The 26,108-nt window shown below is 28.7% G+C and overlaps 1 protein-coding gene and 1 long non-coding RNA gene across 2 annotated transcripts; one reads left to right on the top strand and one right to left on the bottom strand.

The window, feature by feature from the left end:
- Nucleotides 1-15,064: 15,064 nt before the first annotated feature.
- On the bottom strand, nt 15,065-17,997 carry LOC111280186 (Pentatricopeptide repeat (PPR) superfamily protein). Its single transcript, XM_022867376.2, has 2 exons — nt 16,911-17,997; nt 15,065-16,751 (listed from the first exon to the last, which is right to left on the bottom strand). The coding sequence occupies exons 1-2, from the start codon at nt 17,839-17,841 to the stop codon at nt 15,475-15,477; spliced, it is 2,208 nt and encodes a 735-aa protein (XP_022723111.2). The 5' UTR covers nt 17,842-17,997; the 3' UTR covers nt 15,065-15,474.
- Nucleotides 17,998-24,987: 6,990 nt separating this feature from the next.
- Nucleotides 24,988-25,569, top strand: LOC149510875 (uncharacterized). Its single transcript, XR_016334844.1, has 2 exons — nt 24,988-25,115; nt 25,268-25,569. It is a non-coding gene; the product is annotated as an uncharacterized LOC149510875 (long non-coding RNA).
- Nucleotides 25,570-26,108: the final 539 nt, after the last annotated feature.

Below are 26,108 nucleotides of genomic sequence, written 5' to 3'. Positions count from 1 at the left end.
TACAAAAATATCATAATCCAAAATTATACAAAAATGTCATTATAAAAATCATAAAAAAATAATCTATAAAAGTTCATATTAAAGTTTTTTTCTTGGTTTTTTTCTCAATATTTTCAATTCAATCACAATTAATAAAAAATAGAATAAAAAATAAATAGAAAATAAAAAATCAAACAAAAAATGAAAATAAAAATTAAAATAAAATTAAAAAACTTGCGATTAGGTTGGGTCAAACAAGGGGTCGTTTTGCGTGTAAGTGTAGGTTAGAGGTTGCAAAACAATGTTGTTTGTTGTTTGTATAAAAGCCTAATAAAATCAATTTTTTTTCTTAGATATCTTTCCTTTCTTCTTTTTCTAACCCAAAAGCTTTGTCTTTTCTCTAGAATAATTGACCAAAAAAGTCAACCACTTTTCAAAAATCAAACAAAATCCTAGAATCTGACACTGAAAAATTCAAATAACGTTGAAAATTTTAAAATTTTCTCAAAAATTTTTTTGAAATTGAGAAACCGGTCACTGTGAAATCCTCCAACATTCATAAAACTTATCGAAAATTTCAATAACTTGTCAAAAAATTCAAACAAAACCCAAAAAACTTAGAATTCCCTAGAAAATCTCAAAAAAATTCAAAAAAACCAAAAACATTAAAAATTCCCAACAAATCCCAGAAACACTATAAAACCCAAATAGATTCCTAAACTTCTCTACCAAAATTCCAATAGACCAATTTCAAAAACACATAAAAAGTTGAATCAAATTTTGAGATCCCTCGTAATCGAAAACCCAAGAATTTTTTATATTTTTTGGAATCGCTATTTATTGTGTGTTAATTGCTCTTAATTGTTGGTGTCTTTTAATTACAAATTTAGGTTCTCTATATAGGGACTAAATCCTTTTCAATTTGGAATTCCCAAATTCTAATGAATCTAGGTAAAATCAAGATTTTAATTTTTTAAAAATTGCTTTTCCTTTTTTCAACGAATTGGAGTCCAAGTTCTTAGATCTTGAATTTTGATTTGCAAAGATTGAATTTGCCCAAACCTTTCCTTTTTCAATTTTTTTTGACCGCATGATAAAAACAAAAAATATATAAAAATAATAAAAAATGAAAACTAAAATAAAAACTAAAAAAAAATAAAAATAAAAAACAAGATAATGAAATAATACTAAAAATATACTTTTAAGCTTTTAATCTTAGGCTAGAAAATCACATGTTATAATTAAAGTCCAATTGCACAATTGCATAATCCATTATCAAAGCAAAATTGAAAGCCCATTGAATATAAAAAAAATCTCCAGACAAAATGGGATGTCTATATTTGCCCATCTTTTGTACACTTTTTATAAAGCAGAAATTACATAAAGACAAAAGATATCTATTTTATTTGGGTAAAGAAAATATTATTGAGGAAAAAAAAATGAAAAGGCTCTTTTTCAAAGAGGCTTTGAAACATTGAGAAATTTAAAAGACTCCCTTTCAATAGATACTTTTAAACTTTGGAAAATTAAAATAGCTTCCCCTCATTAAAAGCTTTGAAACTTTAGGAAATTGAAAAGGCTCCCCCTCAACATAGGCTTTGAAACTTTAAAAATTCATAACCAAAAGGCTTTTCCTCAACATAAGGATTAAAACTTTAAAAATTTGTAACCAAAAAACCTAAAAGCTCATCTTCAACAGAGTTATCAAAATTTTAAAAACTCTAAAAAAGTTGTCTAGAAGTTTTAGAGATCATGCCCTGAGGTCTTATTGATCACTCTCATATTTTGAAAAAGCTCTTCCTTAATAAAGGCATTGAAACTTTAAAAAAATCTTTGTAAAAAAGTTTTACCTTAAAATGATTCCTTTCATCTTAATAACTTCATTATCAACCATCTTCAAATGTCTCTTCTTTATAACTCTCAAAATCATTTCAACCTCAAAATCTAGTTTGTCAAACTTACTTTTCAAGCATATGAAATGAATGAATGCAATGGAATGAAAAATGCTTTCTTTAAACGTCTTAAATCCAAATTCAATTTTAAAATTCAAATTTAAATTTTTTTTCAAACATGTGAAATGTAATGAATGAATATGATGAATGCTATGTATTTAACACGATGCATGCAAAATGTGATGAATGCAATGAATGTAATGAATACAATACTTGCAATGTAATGCATAATGTAGTTCATTTATCTATTCAATTTTAGTAAATCAAAAAGTTCTCAAAGCTTTTTCCATATCTTATCATTTTCTTCAACTCTTCAACACTCATAATTTTCAGTTATGGGTTATCAAGCACTATCAAATAGTCCTATCCATTTTATCATTCAAATCAACAATTTCTTTCTATAGTTGAATCTTAAGAATTTTATCCTGAATTGGAGGGGTGACATTATTCTAGGCCTTCTTATCATTCTCTATTACTTTTACAATTCTAAATCCTCTTTTAAAAGCAATGTGGAGATCTTCTATGAATTTTTATTCATTTATTCATCATTATTACTATATTACAACTAACACAATGCAATATTGTATTTTCTTAATACAATGGAAAGAATGACAAGGTGAAATATCAAAAGGTATTTATTGAAAGAAATAAATTTGGTAAACAAAAAGACAATGATCAATCTTAATATTTGAATGGTTGTCAATTATCCAAGTAATGAATATTCCAACAATCTTGAACAATCTAATCCAAATTTTTTTGCTCAAAACCTATTCTATCAACGATCTTGACCATACTGAGCTTTTTCAAACTCACTTTGCCCTTGTGTAATAAGATCTTCAAATGATACTGTTCCATGCTTACATCTAAGTCTCCTTTTCAAGTTTTTAACTTAGATATCCTTTTTTTTACTTAAATTGTCCTTTTGGGTTTTCACCTTGAGTCATTATGTTTTTTTTTTCTTATTTTTATTTTTTAAATAAAATATTTCTTTTGTAACATTTGAATTAATTGGGTTTGACAATTCTCCACCATCAATCTCTGTCAAAATTAATGCACCATTAAAGAAAAGTTTTTTTCACTAAATATGGGCCTTTTCAAATCGGCATCCTTTCCTTTTGGCTATCATGTTAGTTTGGAAGAATGTTTTCAAAACCAATCCTCTTTCTTGATAACGTCAAGAGTAATCTTTCTTATCATGTGTTTTCATCATTCTCTTCTAATACAATTGACTATAACACAACACTGTCATTATTTTCTCTTTGATAAGATTTAGTTGTTCGTAATGATTTTTAAACTATTCAACTTGTTCTAATTTAGCTTATATCAAAACTTTCAAGGAAGAAATCTTTACTTCAATTGACAACACAGCTTACATATCATAAACTGGTGAAAATGGAATAGCTCTAGTGGATATTCGTATTGATATTTTGTAAGCATGTAAGGTAAAAGATAACTTGTCATGTCAATCTTTGTAAGTATCAATCATCTTCTCCAAAATCTTTTTTATGTTTTTATTAGCTGTCTATACTGCTCTATTCATCTTTGGTCGAAGGGTATAGAATTATGATGCTTAATGTTGAACTGAGCAGAAACTTCATTCATCATTTGTTGTTTAAATTTTTTGTATTATCAGAGATAATTCTTTTTAGAAGTCTATATTGACATATTATCTCTTTTTTTCAAGAATTTACACACCATTACCCTTGTGACACTAGCATATAAGGCTGTTTCCACCCACTTCATAAAATAGTCAATCATAAAAAATATGAATTGATGCCCATTTAAAGCATTTAGGGTAATAGGTCCAATCACATCCATGCCCTTCATTGAGAATGGCCATAGAGGTTCTAGAATGACCAAGATTGCCAATCAACTTCCTTTTCAACACTTGAATAATACGTTGGCAAGTTTTTTATTTCCAACTTGATGGGTTGGATCTTAAAATTTTCATTTACTTTTATCATAGTAGCTAGAGTAGCCAATGCATATTCAATATAATTTTCTTCTCTAGGCAAATACTTAAATTAAATCTTCTTAAATTGCTTGATCAATTCAAAAATGTATTTCTAATATCGAACCAGCTTGGTGTCTCTTGTTCTTAATGCAACTAATAAATTACCAAGGCTGAATCTCCATTCACTTATAATAGTTTGATTTTCTTTTCAATTGTAGCTTGCAAGCCCATAATACATGATTCATATTTAGCCATATTATTAGTGTAACTAAAATTCAATCTAGTTGTGATTGGGTAATAATTGTCATCTAGAGATATCAAGATTGCCCCAATTTCATGTCCAAAAGCATTTAAACCCATCAAAAAACATTTTTCATGATTTATCTATGGATTTCTCTTTTTCCATAGTCATTAAGTCTTTATCAAAAAAATCAAGCTTTATTGGTTCATAATCATTAGCAGCTTGATTTTCCAAGAATTCAACTATCGCACTTTTTTTTGTTACTTTTTGAATCACTTAGGCAATATCATACTCTGAAAATATGACCTGCCAACTAGTGAGCTTTTTTAATAGTAAAAGCTTCTTAAAAATATACTTGAAAGGATCTAATTTTGCAAAAAGCCAAGTTGTATAAAACAACATATACTACTTGAGTCTTCGAGTTGTCAAAGCTAGTGCATAACAAATTTTATCCAATGGCATATATCTTGACTCATAATCATTAAATTTCTTACTCAAATAATAGATTGCTTGTTCTTTTTTTACCTTATTCATCATATTACCCTAGCATAATTCCATGAAATTCTTATTCACTATTAATTACAATATCAAAGGTTTTCCAAGGATTGGCAATACCAACACTAGTGGGGTTGATAAGTATTCTTTAATCTTTTTGAAAGCCACTCGACATTCGTCATTTCATTCACTTAGATTATTTTTACGAAGCAATTTGAAAATAGGATCACATTTTAGAATAAGTTAGGAAATAAAATGAGCATATTAATTCAATCTTTTCAGAAAACCTTTCACTTCTTTTTATGTTCATGAGGAGATAGATTTTAAATAGCATACACCCTATATTGATCCATCTCTATTCTTTCCTCACTAACTATGAACACCAACAGTTTACCAGACTTTGCATCAAATGTGCATTTGGCAAGATTGAGCTTAAGTTGGAACTTTTTTAATCTTTTGAACAATTTTTTTAGATTAGTGACAATATTCTTTCTTTCATAAGATTTGGCAATCCTATCATCAACACATACCTTAGTTTCTTTACGCCTTATGTCATGGAAGAAAATTACCATTGCCTTTTAAAATATAGCTCTAGCATTCTTTAGTCTAAAAGGCATTACTTTGTAGCAAAAAGCTCCCTACACTGATACAAATGTGATTTTTTATATGTTTTTAGTAGCCATCTTAATCTAGTTGTAGCCTGAAAAATCATCCATAAATGAGAACATAGAGTGCTAGGTAGTGTTATCCATAAGTGTGTTAATATAAGATAATGGAAAGTTATCCTTTGGACTTACCTTATTTAGATCTCAATAATCTATGCACATTCTGACCTTGTCATCCTTTTTTGGGATTGGAGCTATATTAGCCACCCATCCAAGATACTTGGTTATTTTGAGAAAACCAATGTTATATTGTTTTTTTTATTTCTTCTTTGATTTAGTGTTATATTACTTTTTTTATTTCTTCTTTGATTTTTAACAACACTTGAAGCTTTATGTGTCTTAGCTTTTGTTGCATTGGCTACATTCGAGCTTTAGTGGCATCTTGTGCTCTATGATATCAATATTAAGTCTTGGTATATCTTCATAAAACCATGTAAATGCATCCATATACTCATGAAGCAATTCTATTAACCTTTTTCTACCATCTGGTGACAATGTTATGTTAATTTTAACCTCTTTTTTATTTTTTTTCATCTATCAAATTAACTAATTCTAGAGTTTCTTGGTATGGCTGAACTAGTTTTTTCTCTTATTCCATTAATCTCATTAACTTTAGAGGCAAAGTATAATCATCTGAAACTTTTTCATTATCAAATTCATCAATATAAATAAAATTTTTAAAATTGAATCTTGGATTATTATAATAATTGTTTTCACATTCATTATTTGGAAACTTGAAAATGAGTGTAATAAAAGGATCTAGACAAGTGCATATGCAAAACAATGAAAGAATGAAGATTGAAAGAGGAAATGTAATGATAATGCATTAAACAAATAGTTTTATTGAAATAATAATGGATAAATTATTCCATACATAAAAGATACCTCTAATGCTTGGGCTTAAGCAGCTAGGGTTTAACTCACTAAGTTACTTTTTTCAAAAGATTCAAGGTTAGGAGGTAACTTCATCATATTTTAGTTTTTCAACTTAATGCTCGATAGGGATAAATACACAAATGGCTTCTTTTCTTGTCGTTTGATTGCTTCATCATTCATCATTATAATAAAAAGACTAAAAAATATCTTTCCTAGATTTATGCAATCTATTAGCAGCCTAAGATAATATAGGATAAATGCATCCTCCAAAACGAAAGGTCTCATACAAATAAGAAATAACTAGTTTCTTATCTTCAAGTTCATAGCCGCTAAGATCAGTCATTTTTTTTGTTGGCATTTATCATTTTTATCTTGTATGCCCTTGTCAACTTGTATCATAGGCCACTTCTATCCTTGTTGTCTAGTATCATTAGTGATTTTTTTATTCCTTAAAGGCCTATTCCTGTCCCATCCTAGGTCGCTAGCTTTTTTCAATTACTTGTTTGATTATCATGCTAGTATTTGTAAACAAATGAGAAGTATAAAGTTTAGATCATTTCCCTACATATATTGCATTGATTAGTTTAAAAGATTTGTAAGAGCACTCTAATGTTTCATCGGTTGCTTCCATATATGGAGTGGATAACGGTTGTCACCAATAGATCTTTTTCTTCAAAAATACAAACAAGGTAGCTATCAATAATAAATTTGACTTTTTTGTGCAAACAGGAAGAACAACACCTACCATGTAAATTAATAGTCTTTCTAATAAGCAGCTATATGCTAGAGAGATGTCTATAATTTGGAATTTCACATTGAAAGTTAAAGGACCAATTAACAGTGATATTTCGATATCTCCCAACACTTTCTTTTAAGAACCATCGAAAGCTCTTACTATCATATGGTTAATTCTTATATAAAATGCATCAATAGGTAGTTTAACCAAAAAACTACTAGGTACAACATTGGTTGAAGAACCAATATCAATAAAGATCATGGCAATGGTTTGACTCTTGTACTTAGCAGTAATGTAAAGAGCTTTTATGCTTTTTTATGCTTCAAGTGGCATCTCATCATCACTGAAAGCTATGTAGTTTGTGACTAGTAGATTTTCAGCAATGTTACCAACATTTTTAACCAGTATGTTGTGAGATATATATGCTTGATTCAAATTTTCAACAAAAGCATTATTGTGTGATTTTGAAAAAAAAAGTAGTGAAATAAGTGAAATCTTTACAGGTATCTTATTTAACTACTCCACCATACTGTATTCATTATGTTTGATTAGCATTAGGAATTCACGTGCTTCTCTTTTAGTGATTGGCTTCTGGTATCCCACATCAGGAACTTTAACAAGATTACTCTTATCACCATCTTTTCTTTTTTTACCTTTTCTTTTTAGGCTTTTTCCTCCATCTTAAGTGAGTAGCATCACCCACTCCTAATCATCACCCATTTGATTGAAACTTTATGAGATTCCTTCGTTATTGTGTTTACCATAATTTATTTGAGTTCATCATAAAATTTGATTTGAGTGGCATCCATCATCTTTTTATAATTCTCAATGAAAGTATCATAGTTTTGAATTGAGTATCCTACAGCCTTTATATGATAGTTGTAGGACTAGTTCCAATCAGGCTTGTCATAGTAAACTTTATAACTTAAGGGTACTAGAAGGATCATGTCAGCTTTCATCAAAACATCAAAGACTTTGTTTAATGGAGTCTTGACATCTTCAACATTTTTTTGATGTGACAGGCTTTATCATCATTTATGGTATTGGTTGTTCCCCCAACATGATTTGATAATGGATTTTCGTTAATGTTGGGACCTTCTAAAGTATCGAAATTCAATAAACCAAGCTTGATCAAAATTTGAACTTTGTATTTTAAAGTAAGGCAATTCTCAATTTAATTACATGTATTCCTATAATGGTAGCCACATTTAGCATTAGTATCATAACATTAGGGGTAAGGTGACTTTAAGGATTCTAAATGGACAAGTGCTATGAGGTGACTTTTTATCAGTTGAGGGAATAATTCAATGTAGGTCATGTGAATAGGGTCAATATAGATCTTTTTTTAAGTATTTCGAGGTCTCTTGAATAGCTAGTTTATGCATTTGGTTGGCTAGGGAATATGTGCAAAACCATGCATAAGAGTTATCATTTGAGGTTGAAAACTAGGCTGGTAAATAAGTGGTGTTCAAGGGTAAGGGTAAGTGTTTAGTGAGACATTGTGTGTGGAATGGTAAGGGTTTTGATACATTGGATATTGAGGATATCCTTTGAATTGTTGCCCTACACAGAATATAGCCTAAGCGTCAACCTCTTTCTTTTTTGGTGTAGCTCTTTTCTTTGTATTGGATGTGTCACCCCCTTCAAGCTTCCTATTCTTAATATCATTTTCAATGATTTTCTTAGAAATTACCATATTAGCAAAGTTTTTGGTAGCATTATCAATCATCCTCTCATAATAGAGAGCCTTGAAGGTATTGAAAAATAAGATTGTGATATCTTTTTTAGTGAGTATGGTTTGAACTTTAAGCACCACATTCCTCCATTTATTGGCATGCTCTTTAAAACTTTCACTGAACTTCTTTTCCATGCTTTGCAAAAACATATAGTCTGGTGCTAGATCTATGACATGCTTGTATTATGGAATAAAGGCCCTCGTTAATTTCATCTAGTCATGGATATGAGACCTACCCAGTTGTATATACCATTTAGCAGCAAAACAAATGAGATTATTTTAGAAGACATGAATGAGTAGTTTCTTATTATGTGTATGTATAGCCATCTTATTGAGGACATTGTGAAATGCATTATAAGGCACTTAGTTTCATCATATTTCTCAAACTCAAGTACCTTAAATTTGGATGAAATTACTACATTAAGAACTAAGTACAGTTTAACAGCATCCATTGATCCATAGGAATATGTTTTTTCAATAACTCTAAGCCTTTTTTCTATGAAATCCATCATTTGTTATGATCTAGAACCTTTTTTTATTTTTATTGTGCTTATTTTCAGCTTGTCATATTCTTTTAGATTATCCAGATTAGGAGTTTGTATTGGATCAGATGCTTTGACATCAGGAAAATAAGTGATGTGTCTTTGGAAATGAGTAGAAGTAGTTGTTAAAGGCATATTAGTATGTATATAGGGATAACCTTTAGTAAATGGCACTTGATGTTGGGCCTTTTGAGATGTTTGTGTTGGGTATGGGCCAAAACTAGAGGATACAATATATCACTTTTATTTTAGACAACCATTTTTTTCACCACTTTCTTCCTTTTGTTCAGTTTTATTAGCAATTCAGTAATAGTTTCCAATTGTCCCTTCAACTCTTCTTATGCCTTTTTTAATTTTTAAAAATGAATAGTGTGTTTTTCTTCTAGAATCCTAGCTTGATACTGAATATTGTAACACCTCAGATTGTTCGAAGATTAAGTTATCCTTGAACCTTAATTTACCACAATTTTAAAATTAGAATGACATGTTATCTTACATATTTAAAAAAATATTTATAAAATCATCCCAATATGAATGAATGAATAAATGCAATAAGAAGGATTTACCACATAACAATTATTAACAAGAAAAATGTTTATTTATTTAAAAGTTATTTCTAACTGGATCCAAAATTGCATCCATAAAAAATTTAAAGTTTATTGTGAAAAAAAATCTTTAATTTGTCGTTATTGGCCTTGTACTTCGTTAAAAAATCTAGCAATCCTTGATCATGTGTTCCAATTGGTGGCACCATTGTTTTTCACTCTTTGACCTTCTCTACCATTTTTTTAGCTTTATGTGTAGCCTTAGTGATTCGGTCAAGCAGGCACTTCAACTGGTTATGTTTTCTCATATATGCTTCATTTGCTTGTTCACGTTCCTCATTTAAAGCTCCCATCTATGTTTCAATTTTGACAACAACTCCATTCAGCATTTGGATGTGCTTTTGTGCCTCAAAGAGTGTTTTTTTGCTTTCTTGCACTTTCGCTTGTAATTGTTTATTTTTTTAAGAGTTATGCCAACTCACAATTGGTGGATGGTTGTTTTATGTTAAAATCAATGAATAGACTCTTCCATTTATCCTTTTCTTGTCTGAGTGCTTGAACATTTTTATTCATTCTCCCTTCTAACTCCTTTTAAGCCTTTGGTTTTCAAGTTCCAATTTATCTTTTTCAACTTGAAACTTTCTTTTAGCAGTTTCAAGTGCTACTAGTGGATCAATAAGTGCTGGTTTGACTAGGCCATTTGAGATTGTTTCTTCAAGAAGTACAGTATCTTTGCCTTGCCTAATATGCCATACAAAGTATTAAAGGTAACCTCATTTAACCACCTTTTTTATCTTCTGTTCAAGTTAGCTTCCAAGCTTGCATGGCCAGTGTTATCTTTATTGAGGCATCAATTTCAACTTATAAGAACTCCATCTTGCTAAGTCCAAAAGTAACTTGGATAAATTATTCATATCCATACTATCTTTACACCATGATTGGAGAATAACTTATTGTGCTCTATAGGCCTAAAAGAGGAACCTAAAACATATCTTCATAACCATATAGTATTGGTCCATATGGCATCCAAAGTGCACTCTATATCACATCTTGGCTAGTAAGCTTGCACAATAATGAGATCCATGTTTCCTTAGATTTTTGTGCAGGCTATATTCATTTTCACAAAATTCTTTGATAAGAGTGCTTGAAGTAAAATATGGCTTGCAAAATTTACCTTCATTGTTTTTGATATGATTTTTCATCCAAATGGTTAACAATTTTGCAAATATAATAAAATGTTCTATTCCACTTCGTCAACAATGATTAAAAAATCTGATAGTTTTTACCAAGATTGTAAGGATAAGACTGATTTAATAATTAAGTTGATCGAAGAAATCCATCACTATTATATCAATATACCCTATTGCCTTTAGAAATATCATCATCCTATAAAAAGCCAATGCCATCACATCTATTCCTCTTTCATTACCCAAATGTTTGTTTATGAAGTCATTAACAACAAACCAAGGAAGGCCAACACCTATACCTTTCTCTTTTACCTAAGTAGTAACAGTTTGGACATCTACTACCATTAATTGAGCAAGGTTCTTTCGATAACCACTCTTCTTGTTTTTCCAATATATCTTGTCAAGATTGGGAAGATTCAAGCAAAGCAACGTTAAGCATTTTTCAATAGTTGGCACCATATCAACTTCATTAAACACAAAGTAGTAGTAAGAAGGATCCTAAAACTAAACCATGGCTTGAATAAATTGATCATCAATAGTGACTAAAAGAAATAGCCCCAGGTGTCCATACTTCTATTGAAAGGCTTCTTTCATAATGACATCCTATTGCTTCCAAATGTATGACAAAACACTGAAATCATTCCTCTTAAGATTGAAATGAACTTTAGTTGGGAGAGCAGACACATAATTGGCTACTAAGTAATCACCTTCTTTAAGTTGATCTTCCTCAAACTTCATTTTCAGACCAATAAAAGACTTTGATAGGCTTTCCATGGATGTAATCAAGATTTTTTTTGTTAAAATTATTTTGTAGCAATCAATCCTTCCGATTAATCTAATGATGTAAAGCATGAACATATAGTGAAACTAAAGTGCTAGCAAATACAATTTATATAGGGAATAAAATACAATTTTTACTTGTAAAATAATAAGAAATGTTCCTTCATGTGCCCTATGTGGGGTTTTTTATACAAAAGGACGATAGGGCTCTAATTTTGGTTTGGATCTTTAAGGTTTATTTACATGCTAAGTTCAAAAGTTTGAAAAATCTAAAGGCTCCCAATTTTTTTCTCACATAATTATTCATTATAGACTAGTATGACACTCTAATCCTCACCCCTTCCTATTATAGGCTTAAAGAAAAAAAGTTTAATTTGAGTGAGAGTTTTCGCTAGCACACACGAAGGTTATCACCTCATAATAGTGTAGGTATTAACTCCCTTTTAATAAAAAATAAAGCTTAAGTTTAGAGTTTATGCATGAATGCATGTGTAGTGTGTATGAAGGAACATGCCAACCTTTTTATTTGCAAATCCAACATCTCCAATCAAAACGAATAGATTAGTTCAAAAAATCAAAAGGTACAAAATAAACAAACAAATTAGTGTGCATAATAAATAAAAAAAAAAAATCAAAGTAAGGCTTAAGATAACACACAATTTACCAATGGCTTGACTCTCTAAACTCTTCAGTGGAGTCACTAAACTATTATAACATTTAAGTTCAAAAACCTATAGATTAGACAAAAAAAATTATGAAATCGTCATTTTTTTTTTTATCTAGGTATGATTGATCACTTATGTGGATCTATTCTTTTTAAAGTTTTCCCAAACTTGACAAAAGATTCCTAAAAAGAATATGTTTAGTTCTAAATCAACAGAACTAAGTTCGGGAGTCAGTTATGTATAGGAAACGTTTTAGCACCTTCACTATGTCCAAAATTGGTACCAAATTAGTCTTATGTTATCTTGTTTAAACCTTAATGAAAGATGATTTTTTTTTATTAATTTTGATATTTAAATATTAAAAAAAAGTCTTTAGCTTTGTATAAAAAAATTTTTTTTTCTCACCTCAAATGTATTTTAAATAAACTTGTTGATTACTGGAAGAGGTTCCATTGTTAGATTCATTAAATAACTTATGAAAAATTGAATTCCTTTTATTTATTTACAAAATAATGTCATATAAAATTCTATAAAAAATATCAATCATAAATACCATAAATACATCATGCAAACATGTAAAATAAAATAACATGCAAAAATATCAAGCAAATAAATAAAATTCACGCAAAAATATCATAATAAAAATCATGCAAAAATAAATTATAAAAATTCATATTAAAGCTTTCGTTTTCTTACTATTTTCATTTCATTCACAATTAATAAAAGAATAAAAGAATAAAAAAAATCAAAATCAAACAAAAAATTAAAATCAAAATAAAAAATAAAATCTTATAATAAAAATAAAAATAAACCTATGATTTGGTCGGGTTAAACAACAGGTTAACCTATGGATTGTATTGGGTTTAAGCACGAGTAAAAGGTTGCAAAATGAAGTCATTTGTTGTTTGCATAAAAACAAAAATATATATATATATATATATATATTTTTTTTTTCCTCATATTTCTTTCCTTCCTTCTCTTTCTAGCTCTAAAGCTCTCTTTCTCGCTAGAGTAACCTACAAAAAAATTCAACCACCTTTTAGAAATCAACCAAAATCCTAGAATCTGGCATTAAAACATTAAAATGGTGTCGCAAAATTTAAACTTTTCCCAAAAATTTTTTAGAAACCCAAAAAGCAACCTCAGCGAAATCTTTTGATCGCCCAAAGAAAATATCGAAATATTCGATAACTCGTCTAAAAATTCAAACAAAACTAATAAAACCCATAATTTCCCAAAAAATCTCATAAAAATTTTAAAAATCAAAAATCAAAAACTTCAAAATTTCCCAACAAATTCTAGAAATACCAAAAAACCCAAACAGAAACTCTACCAAAATTCCAACAAGCCAACCTCAACAACACCCAAGAATTTGAATCAAATTTTTAGAACCCCAAAACCAAAATCCGAAAATTTTTTTTATATTGGCTGGAATCAATGTTTATTGTATGCTAATTGCTCTTGATTGTTAGTGTCTTTTGATTGGAGATTTAGGTTCTTTATATAGGGACTAAATCCCTTTCAATTTGAAAATTCCCAAATTCTACCGAATCTTAACAAAATCAAGATTTTAATTCTTCAAAAAAATTGCTTTTCCTTTTTTTAATGAATTGGGGTCCAAGTTTTTTCAAAATTAAACTATATGAATGTTCTTGGATCTTGATTTGCAAAGAATGAATCTGCCCAAACCTTTCCTTTTTAATTTTCCATTTTTTACCACATGACAAAACCAAAGATATATAAAAATAATAACACAAATTGAAACTAAAATAAAAACTGAAAAATAAAATAAAAATAAATAACAAAAATAATGAAATAATAACAAAAACATACTTTTGGGCTTTGAATCTTATGCTAAAAAATCACATCTTATAATTAGAAGTTCAATTGCACAATTATACAATCAATTATCAAAACAAAATTCAAAACCCATTGAATGTGTAAAAAAAAAAAATTTAAAATAAAATGAGATATCTATAATAATAATATATATTAAAATATAAAAATTCCATTAAATTGATGAATTATTATATTACGCATTGAGACGCTCAAATTTAACTTATTTAATAAATTAAACAATTTGAACTCGATTTGATACTAACTAAACTAAATTTAAATTTTGATCAAATCAAACCAAAATAATTTATAGATAAGAATTTATCATTTACAGGTCCAGTTCTAGCTAGAGCACCGGTTCTTTGCTTTAATATCCATATGTGCTCGATACAATTACACCAGCTCTTAAGTTAGGTAACTCCAGGCCCACAAGCCTAGACCAATCTAAGGCTGATATCAGTTTAAACATGTGAAAATATTTTATTATTAAATAAATATTTTTTATATTATTTTAAAATATACTTTTAAATAACAAACATTAATATAATGATATTTTTAATATTATAATAATAAATTCAAATTAAAATGACTTAAATGAATTTTGTTGTGTTAATCAATCAAATCCAATTATGAGCAAACTTTTAAAAGTGTCAATTGAGCTTAACAGAGCAAATTCAGCTCCTAGACACCTTTAAACACAACTGAACAAATATTTTTTTCTTAATTTTTCATCAAATTAAAGGTTTTCGTCAAAACTATGAAAATAAATGTGCAAGATATTATTACAATAGTGATTAATGAATGTATATGATTTAGATTAAATATTATATAAACACAAATAAAGTGTCTCCGCCCCATTGAACTTAGCATCTGAGTAACTAATAAAACAACAATGGTTTATATAAGTTGAATCCCATGAACAAAAAATCCGAAGGGAAGCTATCTCTTCTCAGTTCTCAATTCTCATATCTATGCAAGTATGCTCACTTCCACAGGTGAAAGTTTCTTTTGTGAGTAAATACAAAATTTCATGGTTTTTTTTTTTTTTTTCCCTAATCTATGAACCCCCTACCCTAATACTTTGGCTGAAAAAGTGTTACATGCATAAACTTCTTCAAACCTACAATCTCCAAGTGCTAGCTCTAATGACATGCCAAATGATTCAAAGGTTAATCAGCAAAATTTCAGGTGTTAGATATGCATGTAGGCTAAATCATCACTTGTACTATTCCGATTCTATTACTACCATGGAGGTATACCAATCTCATATTTCAAGAAAATTCTGCCTACCAGTAATCCCCACAAGAGCACTTGCAATCTCTAAAATGGTGAAACCTTTTTGCATCTCTTACAACAATCTCTCTTCCCACCACTTTTGACATAAACTTGAATGCGTTATGGCAGTCTCCACAAATCCTAAGATTCTTGAAAACCCTTACTGTGGCTCCACGAGGAAGCCTCATGAGTGCAAAAGCTACAGCAAGCTTTTCGCTGTGAGCAGACAAGACACGTTCTTTCTGTTCAGACTCCATATCATGTAGCACAAACTTTGTGTCTGGAACATAGCCTAATCTTCTCATTTCTATCACCAATTGATTAAGATAATTGTAAACTGATTGCACCTCAGGATGCACTGTGTCATCAACCAAAAACACATGGACTTTGTTCTCAACTTCCACCCAACTACACCCAGGTTCCTTCCGTACTCCTCTGTCTCTCATTAGTTTTCGTGCATTTGCCACATCATCCCACCTTCCAGCAGTAGCATACATATTAGACAAAAGCACATAGCTTCCATCATGTTTTGGCATCAGCTCAATGAGTCGTTCTGCGGCTTGAATTCCCAAATCTATGTTTCCATGAGTTCGACAACCAGCCAAAAGAGCCTCCCAAACTGGTGCAGCCGGCTCAAAAGGCATTGATGTAATCACATCCTTGGCTTCTAACAACTTTCCAGCTCGACACAGCAAATCAACAAGACGTGTGTAATGATCTTCACCTGGGATTATCCCATAAAGCCTATGCATTGAATTGAAATAATACTGCCCTTCTCTAACTAGACCTGCATGGCTACAAGCAGATAGAATTGTGAGGAAAGTAATTCGATCAGGTAATATGCCTGCCTTCAGCATCTGCGTGAAAAGTTCTAATGCTTGAATACCATGTCCATGCTGGCCTAGAGCTGCAATCATGGCATTCCAAGACACTGAATCCACACAAGGCATAGTAAGGAACAGTGTATTGGAAGCCTCCATAACACCACATCTTGCATACATTGTAATCAGGGCATTTCCAGCTGAAAGGCTTGAATCAAAACCCAACCGGACAAGTTGAGCATGGAGTTGGCGTCCATTCTCTAGCGCTCCTAACATGGCACAAGAAGTGATTGCTCCTGTAAATGCATAATCACATGGCTCAAAACCCTCTGTTTTCATCTGGTTAAACAGCTTCAAACCCTCTTCTCCAAACCCACATTGTGCTAATCCTGATATCATTACAGTCCATGTTAAATGATTCCTCTCTGGCATCTCCATGAAAAATGACCTACCTTCATCAACGCGGCCTGCATTCACATAGCCAGATAAGATTGCATTCCATGAAACAAGGTCTCTAACCGGCATGTTATTAAAAATCTCACGAGCCCAATCCACTTTATCACATTTCCAATACAATGTAACTAATGCATTATTCACAGGCAATGAAAAATCAGGTGTAGGCTTACCCTCTGTCCTTAAAACATAACAATGCACTTGCTTCCCAAGCTGAAGCAATCCAGCATGAGCACAACCACTAATAATACTAGTATATGTAAATTCATCCATTTTAATTCCTATAAAATACATCTTCCTGAACATATCTAAAGCTTCTTTATAACGTCCGTGACGCAGGTACCCCGAAATCATTGCATTCCAAGCAACTCCCAGATTTTCACTCATCCCATCAACCAACTCCCTAGCTGCATCAAGTTCTTCATTCCTAACATAACCTGTAACCATCGTTGTCCACGACAACTCATCTTTCTCATTCATCTCATCAAACAACTTCCTCGCTTCAAACATCAATGCACAGTTAACATAAACATAAACAAGTGCATTCAAAACCGAAATAATAAACGCCGCCCCTGACTTCAAAACCATGCAATGCATTTGCTTACACTGCATTTCTCTATCAACGATAAGCGCCAATCCACCCAAAACACTGGTGAAAGTAAAATTATCAGGCCTGAATTCATCCCGTAACATCTGGCGAAAGAGTTTAATACAAGCATGGCCATCTTCGTTTCGCGAATACCCCGTGATCATTGCGTTGTAAAAAACATTGTCCCGGATACTCAAAGGCGTTTCATCAAACATTTCCCCCGCCTTTTTAATGTTGCCTGAAAAAGCATAAGCTGAAACCAAAGACGTTCTTGAAACTATATCTGGGTCTGGAATTCTATCGAACAGGTTCCGAGCGTAGATGATTCTTGATGATTTGCAGTAGATGTCTATCAGACGGTTGAGAATATGACCACGTGGGTGGAACCCAGAAGCTATCATGTGGGAATGGATGGCTTTGGCTAGGGAGAAAGAGGCGGGATTTTGGGGGTAACATAGTTGCAGTTGGGAAGCGTAACGGTTGGCTACTGTACGGATGAATTCTGGGCTATTCATGGCTTAGACAGTGGATTTTCATGGCTTTTGAAGTACGAAGAATATGGCAAATTTCAAAGAATGTGGCAATCTGCAGTCACAGACACTGGCTATTTCAAAGAATGTGGAACAATTCCACGCTTCTTTTTTCTTACATTTTTTCTTTTTCTTTTTTATACATATTTAATAAATTATTTTATTTTTAAAATAAACTAGCGTGGGTCTCTCAGTTTTTTTTTTTTTTTCGGTTTTTTTTGAACTTTTGAACTTTTAATATTTAATTAATTTTTCAAAAAATTAAAAAATAATGATTTTATTTTTTGTATGTAGGCAATATTTAAATCAAATTTTCTTTAGTTTTTATTTTTATTTTTTACCTTCTTATACTTTTTTCTTTTTTTAGAAAAAATTAATAATTCTTTTAGATTTTAAATTTTTTTTTACGGATTTAGTTGATATCGAAGTTATACCATATGTTTTTCTTTTTTTCTTTTATTATTTTTAATTTTTATATATTTAATAAATATTTTTTAGATTTAAATTTTTACATTTTTTTCTTTTTTTATTTAGTATCCTATATATTAACTTAGTTAAACTTCAATACTCTCCTTTTGCTTCTTTTTTTTTCCCTTTCCTTTGCTTTTTTTTTTCACTTTATTTTTTTCTAATTTATATTTAATTTTTTCTTTCTCTATATATTTAATAAATTATCTTAATTTTTTAAATAAATTTTTGTGTGGATTTCATTTGATATCATTGATTAAAAAAATAATTTTTTGTCTTTTCATTTTTTTACCTTTTTAAATGAGATAATTTTGTAAAAATACTACTGATAGAGGTTGGCAAGCACTCAAATTTTTTTTCCCTTTTTCAACTTTCTTTTTTGTTTTTTTAATTTATGCAATAAATTTTGTAAGAAAATTAGATCATTAGAAGTGTCCATATCTTTTTTTTTCGTCTTTTCCTTTATTTTGTTATTTTTTTAATAAAGTAGATAAATTTTGTATGACAAATGATCAATGGAGATAAGAATAACATAATAACCTATTTGGTTTCTTTTTCTTTTTTTTTTTTATACCATTTTGCATTTTTAGTTATTTCTTAATTTGATAAATTTTGTAAAAAAAATAATTGAGGTGAGAATGATAAAACAATCTATATTTGATGAGTTTCGATTATTTTTAATCCAATAGATGCATCTTTTAAAATTCGAGATCGAGTTGAGTTTTTTTTAGAAAGTCAAATTTAGGTTAGAGATAGATTTAAGATATTTCGTCCCGTTTTAAATAGATATAATATATATTTTATTATTTATTTAATTATATATTATATTAATAAAATTATTATTTAATATTTTGTTTAAAAAACTATATTTATGCATAATTAAGAAATAATTTATATTAAAAAATCATAAATTTATAAGCATTATATTATATTAAAATTATCGAATTAATTTTTTTTTTCAATTTGTATCAAATACAAGTTATATATATTTTAGACTATGAAAGTTGCTAAAGTTGTCCACGTGATACATAATTGAATTTTTTTTAATTTTATTTTTCTCTTTTCTTTTAATTCAAATCAATACCAAATATAATTAAAATGTAATTTATATTAAAAAAAATATTTTATGAATATTACATTAAATTAAAAATATTTAATTTAGAGGTATTTTTTGAAGTTGTAGAGTCTCTGCTTAGAGAATATTTTTAAAGTTGTTGGACTTTTACTTAGATAAGCTTTCATTATCAAGATTTGTAAGTCCTCCGAGCACAATATTTTAAATTTTAAAGTTATGTAGCCTCTACTTAGAAGAACTTTTTTAAAATTGTAGAGCATCTACTTAAAGGAGTTTTTTAAAGTTGTTAAGCCTTTGCTTCTAAAAACTTTTTAAATTTTTAAAAGTTATTGAGCCTCTACTTATAAAAGCTTTAAAATTTTCAAAATTATCAAGCTTTACTTAAAGAATTCTTTCAAATTTTCAATAAAAAAAAAACTTTGTGTTCAGTGTTTCATTTTTTGCATATGTTTGCTTGAACAAAATGGTTGTCTTTTTATCTTTATCTTATTCCTAATTCTCATAAATAAATAAAAAGGTACAGCTGTAAACACTTATTTTGTTCAACCCTATTTTAATAGTTTATTATTATTATTATTATTATTATTATTATTATTTATTTCTACTTTTTTTCCTTTTTTTCTTGTCATTTTTTTTGGCAAAGAAATTCTTTATGCATTAAATGCACATGCATTGCCCCATAGCCACCTGACACCCTTACCTAACTTGGTAGCACAAAATTCGACCAACAAAATCCATCAAACTGATTGAAAATTTGAGATTTGAATCTTAAAAAAATTCTATAAATAAAGCAAAAAAAAAACCAAAGAACACAGAGAGTACCCAAAAAAAAAAAGAAACTTAGAATACACAAAAAAATGGAAAACTTTGCCAAAAAAAAATTCTTCTAGTAGAAAAAAAAAACTAGAAAAAAATTTTTTTTAGTCTAATAGAAAACAAAAACAAAAAACACAAACAAAAAAATTAGAGTCCTTGAAATAGGAACCAATAGCGTGGAACAAAAACCACAAAGTTCAAAAAAAAAAAAATCTTTGGCCAAAACTTTTAACCTCGATCTAAGCCATTTGAAACTAGTTTTTGTAAAACGAAGGCTCAATTTGAAGTTAGGAAGCAAATGAGAATTTTTTTGAAAATTTTTTGATTATCGATGATGGCGATTGGCAACCAGTGATGATGGTCTACATGGTAGCACGAGGTAGAAACCTGGGCAAAGCAGCAGTGCTTGAGTTCTTTTTTGGAGAAAGAAATAAAAAAAATGAAATAAAAAAATTTTGACCTTTTATAGTGTTGTAAAAACAAAAAGCTATAAAATAACATCAATTAGGGGTTAAGATCTGCGTGTGACTTGTGACCCAACACAAGGTCCGCAGGTTGACGCTTGACCCACTTATTTGCAGATCGATCAATCTAAATCACCAAACTGCCTGTGAACTGCTTTTAAACCACTCTTGAACCATGTTGAACTAGTTGAAATGCCTTGAACCACCTGAAGACCAATTTGGACCGGTTAGACTGCACTTAGACCATTGATTGGTCGTTTTTGGTATTTTTTTCTAAATTTATTTATTTATTTAATTTTTGATTTTATTTTTATTTGTGGTTTGTACATTATTTAAATTATATGTATGTTTAAAATTTAAATTTGTTAAAATATAAAATATTTATAAAATAAAAATATTTAAATTAAAATTTATTTACATAATTTTACCATAATTTTACCTTAAAATTTAACAAACTTTATCAAAATCTAAGAAAATAATAAAAGGAATAAATAAAATAAATATAAATATAAAATTAATAATAAAATAATAACAATAAATTTTTGAACTGTCGCTAATATGCTACTTATAAAAGAAAATTTGTTAATTTTTACCATAATGATGATAAATTTAAAAGAAAATTCTAAAAATATTTAAAACAAAAATAAAAATTAATAATAAAACAGATAAAGAAGTAAATAAACATAAAAACTGTGAATAAGAAATTTTAGAAAATTATGAATGAGTAATTTTTTACAAAAGATTATTTTTAAATTTTACTAGAATGATGAAAAATTTTAAAAAATAAAAAATAAAATAAAACAAAAAAGATTACAAAATAATAAAATAAAAATTAAACTTGGAAATAATGAAAATCGTCTAAATCACGAAATTATAAAAAATCACAAAAGAGTGATTTTTGGAGTTCTTATGAGTGAAAATTTATCCAAATTTTACCATAATGTTAAAAAATTTGAAGAAAAATTTTACACCAATGATTTACATTTATTATTAAGAAAATATATATAATAAAAAATATATAAAATGTTATAAAATTTCACAAAATTAAAATAAATAAATAAATAATAGAATTTTAAATAAAATTATGAATGAGATTATTTCTAAAGTATTCCAGAATGATGGATGCTTTTATAAATTAAACTATTTTTAAAATAATAAAAAGTCTTCATGAAATTTTAAAGATTACGAACGAGTGATCTTTAGAAGAAAATTTTAAAAAAATATAAAATAAACATTTTTAAATTTTACTAGATTGATGAAAAATTTAGAATAAAATTTTTAATACAATTATAAAAAATCTTTAAATAAAATTATAAAATTTTTATCAATCCAACAACAAAGCCTATTCAAGGAAACAAATGGATTTCTTAATTACTTTTGATATGAGAAAATTTTTTTAAAGATTTTATCATAATAATAAAAAAATCTTACAAATTTTTTTGATATTTAAAGAATTAAATTTAAATAAAAAACAAAACAAAACAAAAGACTATATATTTAAAAATCAATTTAGTGCAATATAATATTTTTTTCGGATGAACATTGTGAGGGTGCTAATCCGACCTCACACGTAACCATATTCCATAATTTTAAAAATGTAACATAAATCAAAACTTATCATTTTTACAATGTCTTAATTAAAATTAAAATTTCCTTAAAAAAAAAGATAATTTTAACTTGGTGACCAATAATATTTCAACATAAAATATTTATAATAACTCACAATATTTAATGTCTAACGATGAGATGAGTCTTCGAGTCAATATGTTAAGACACCATTGATGGGTCAGTAAGTATACACGAATCCCTTACTCTTTCTTGCACCACGAACTACCTCATTTTTCGGGTTCCATTACCGCAAACAGATCGGATCCCCCTCAACGTTTCGTTGCTGATTGTGGAATTAAATTTTTGACCCCAAAATGAGGTATGAACTTCAATAATAATCATAGTAATAGTTGGGGGAGAATGGGGACTAATAGTGGTTAGAAAAAGGAGAAAGTATGTAATTATTGGGTGTAAGGGAACTATAATTACGGAGATACGTGTAAGCTTTTACATTCATGGAGTTTAGGGGAACTATAATTACGGAGATGTGTTTTTTTTTTTTTTTTTTTTAACTTTGCGATTTGTTAAGTTGATACTTTTAGTTTCATCTGTTTTTGACTTCTAATTTAAGTTCTATTTGTTTCTTCGTTTTGCAGATCAGTATGCAACATTAAGGAAAACGTATGTTTTTCCTATTTTAAAGGGAAACTAGGGTGTTTTTTTAAGCTTTGACTACTTGAGTTCAATTTTGACTTAGAATTGGTGGATTTGAACAATTTATAAGTTGTCTGTCATGCCTTTTTTTAATCATTAGCTATAAGCTATAAGAATTGTTTTTGTTTTATATTGTTGAATACAGAGAACAATGCAACTTTAAGTAGAAAGTGAAAGTGAATTTTTTTTCAAACCAGGTAATTGCATTAGAAGAATGGCTCTCAGGTTGGTGTCTAAGAATTTCAGTAATAGAATTTTGCCCAAGGTATCTTCTGCTTCTTTACTACCTTCACATGCCAAAAGTTTTGGTACCTGCGTCCTCTTTCTTTCCATAAAAAAAAAATTGTTTATTTAATAATTATTTATTTTTGTCTACAAATTTAAATTAACATTTTAGAATATCTTTATGCATGTTTCTTAGTCTGCATTGATGCCTTTGTGCTTCTTCTTAAGACATTATGCTATTTATTGTAAATTCTTTTATTTTCTTTTTGTTTGTGCCATTCTATGTGGAACTCTAAATTACTCAAGCAACTTTAACTTAGATGGAATCATGAAAATTTGGTGTTATGGAGTAGTAACGTTGTTGTCTTTATTCTGTTTTGCAGAAGCAAAGAGGTAAATACAAATCTATTTGCAATATTGCCTTAATTTTCTACTATTTATATGTGGTTTTGCATATTCTTTTATAATTTATATTATAGATACTTAATTTTATATGAGTATATTCCGGTTAATTTGAATATTTTAAAATTAAGATTAGGGTCTTTTTAAAAATGTTTTATGCTTTACAAGTATTTCAGGTTTTTGTTTAAGTTAGATTCTTAGGTTTGATGTAAGAAAAGTAGTAAGAGTGAAGGAAAAAGTTAAAAATCAACCTAAAAGTTAACTTAATAAACTTAATCATATTTGGTTAAATATGAGATTTTAGGGCAAAAAAACCGAAGGGAAAATTTGGGAATTATTTGAAATCGAGGTCAATTGATAGTATTTACAAAAAAAGGCTTAAAAAAAATGTTTGGTTAAAATTTTGGTCAATACTAAGCTGAAAAAGTTAAATTCGGGTCTAAAAAGTCAAATTCGATCAAAACAAAAGATTTTGAAGGATTTTAATTGGGAAACCTTTGGATTAGATTAAATCTTGAATTTTGGCCAAAATATCCTTTGATCCGGCCGAAAAAATCAAACTTTGGTCATTTTGGCTAAATCGAGTTAAGCCATAGGAGCTTTAATGAACTTAGCAACGCAGCAGAAAGTTCCTTTAGTGCATTAGACCTGGAAAACTCGACTGGGGGTGCTTTCATGGGTCTTTGGCAGTAGTTGTTGCTTGCACCTTCCAGTTGAAGGTTTCAAAATTCGCATTTTGATCGAAACCCCGCTAAGTCGGGCTTGGATCATGTTTTGATCAAAATTCATCAATTTCGATCAATACGAGTTAAAGTGGGTAAATCATTATAGATCAAAGAACTTTAAAAAAGAATTATAAGAAAATTGAATTTTGAGCAAAATTAGCATTTTGATCAAAATACTCTTTGATCACTTTCTGATCAATTTTAATCAAGCTCGGATCAATTCTTTGAAAATTGAGATTAATTAAGATTTAGGGTCAAAAAAATTATAATTTGAGAATTTTAAATATTAAATTTGACCTTAAAAATATTAGGGTACAAAAATGCTTTTAGAATTATCCTCATGAATTTGATCAAAATTAAATCGGATCTTGGGTGTGGGCATGAATTCAAGTTTAAAGACTCCATTATCATTTTTTGGAATAATAAAATTAAGGGATCGGCATTGAAACGGAAAAATCAAAAGAGAAACATAAAAAGGTTTAATTAACTTAGGAGAGGCAAAGTCGTAATTTTGCATACCTTGAGGTACAGCTCCACATAATTGAGAAGGAATGTACTGTAAATGAAGAGAACCTTTAGATATAGGTGGCTTCGGTCCGATGGCTAGCATTAGAGATAGGAGGACGCCTAAGTTGAATGAATTACCATACTTGGATGAGATTTAATTTAATGGCTATTAGAAGTGGTCTTCGTCCTTAAATCCCACGCACGCATGGGGAGCTGAAAGGGGCTTTTTTGAAAAGAAAAAACAGCAGCAATGTGGCGCCATTTTGAGGGAAAATTGAGGAGAAAAATTTTCTTTTGTGAAAGCTGAGAAGGCAGGTATTTTCTCACATTCCTTTCATTTTTATATTATCCAAATCTTCATCCATGTAGTTTTTTTTTGTTTTGATTTTCTTAGAGGAGAAATAGCTTTTCCCATGATTATTTTTCTGTGATTGATGTATGGTTTCCTGTGAGGTTTGTCTACAAAGTGAAAAGGCCTACAAATCAAAAAAGGAGTCTTAGGGAAGCCTCGGCAATGGCAAATCTTCATGGTTCTTACCGGTCACGGCCTCCCAAAAATTTTGAATTTTTTAATAGACATATTATTTTTCATTAATTTTAAAACTTTTTTACAAATAAATTAGTTGAATCCCTCGTATCTAAATTTATTATGTTAATACATATTATTCTTTATTGTATATATCTTTTGGATATGTGGTAACAAAAATTGTTTGCATCTAAACGTTACAACTTTTAACTGGGTTTATTCATTATAAATAATTTTCGATTTGAAATGAATAGTTTTGTTATTGTTATATTTTTATAAACATGTAGATTTAAGTTTAATATATATATATGAGTATTGTAATAATTAAAACAGAATTGACAAATTCCCGATTAGGATCTTTTTCTTTTTTTTTTTTTTTGTTTCCAACCAAATCTTATTTTACTATATCTGGTCTTTGAAAATTTTTACATATCAAAATAATTAACATGATTGGCATAAGTATCTAATTATTATTTTTTTATAATTTAAGAATACCATATAAAAAATTAAAAAGTTTCAACTTATCCTATTAGTCTCTATACTATTGTTCTAAAATCTAATTTTTTTATTTAAAAAATGTGACTTATGTTTTTTACTTTAATACCTAAAATATTAAATATGATAAGATAATAATAATGTAAAAATTATAATTAACTTTTTCATAAAGAATGCTGCCAATTACTGATGCAACATTTTGTTATACATATATTTAAATATTAGCTTACTTACAATTATAAGTTTTGTTGTCATATATTGCTTCTAAAAAAATATTTTTATTATTA

The sequence above is a fragment of the Durio zibethinus genome, chromosome 27, assembly GCF_047325235.1.
Source record: "Durio zibethinus cultivar Kanyao isolate XHJ-2024 chromosome 27, ASM4732523v1, whole genome shotgun sequence".
In the NCBI taxonomy this organism is placed as follows: domain Eukaryota; kingdom Viridiplantae; phylum Streptophyta; class Magnoliopsida; order Malvales; family Malvaceae; genus Durio; species Durio zibethinus.
The sequence above is the reverse complement of the archived record's forward strand: the minus strand, read 5'-3'. Positions and strand labels throughout refer to the sequence as shown.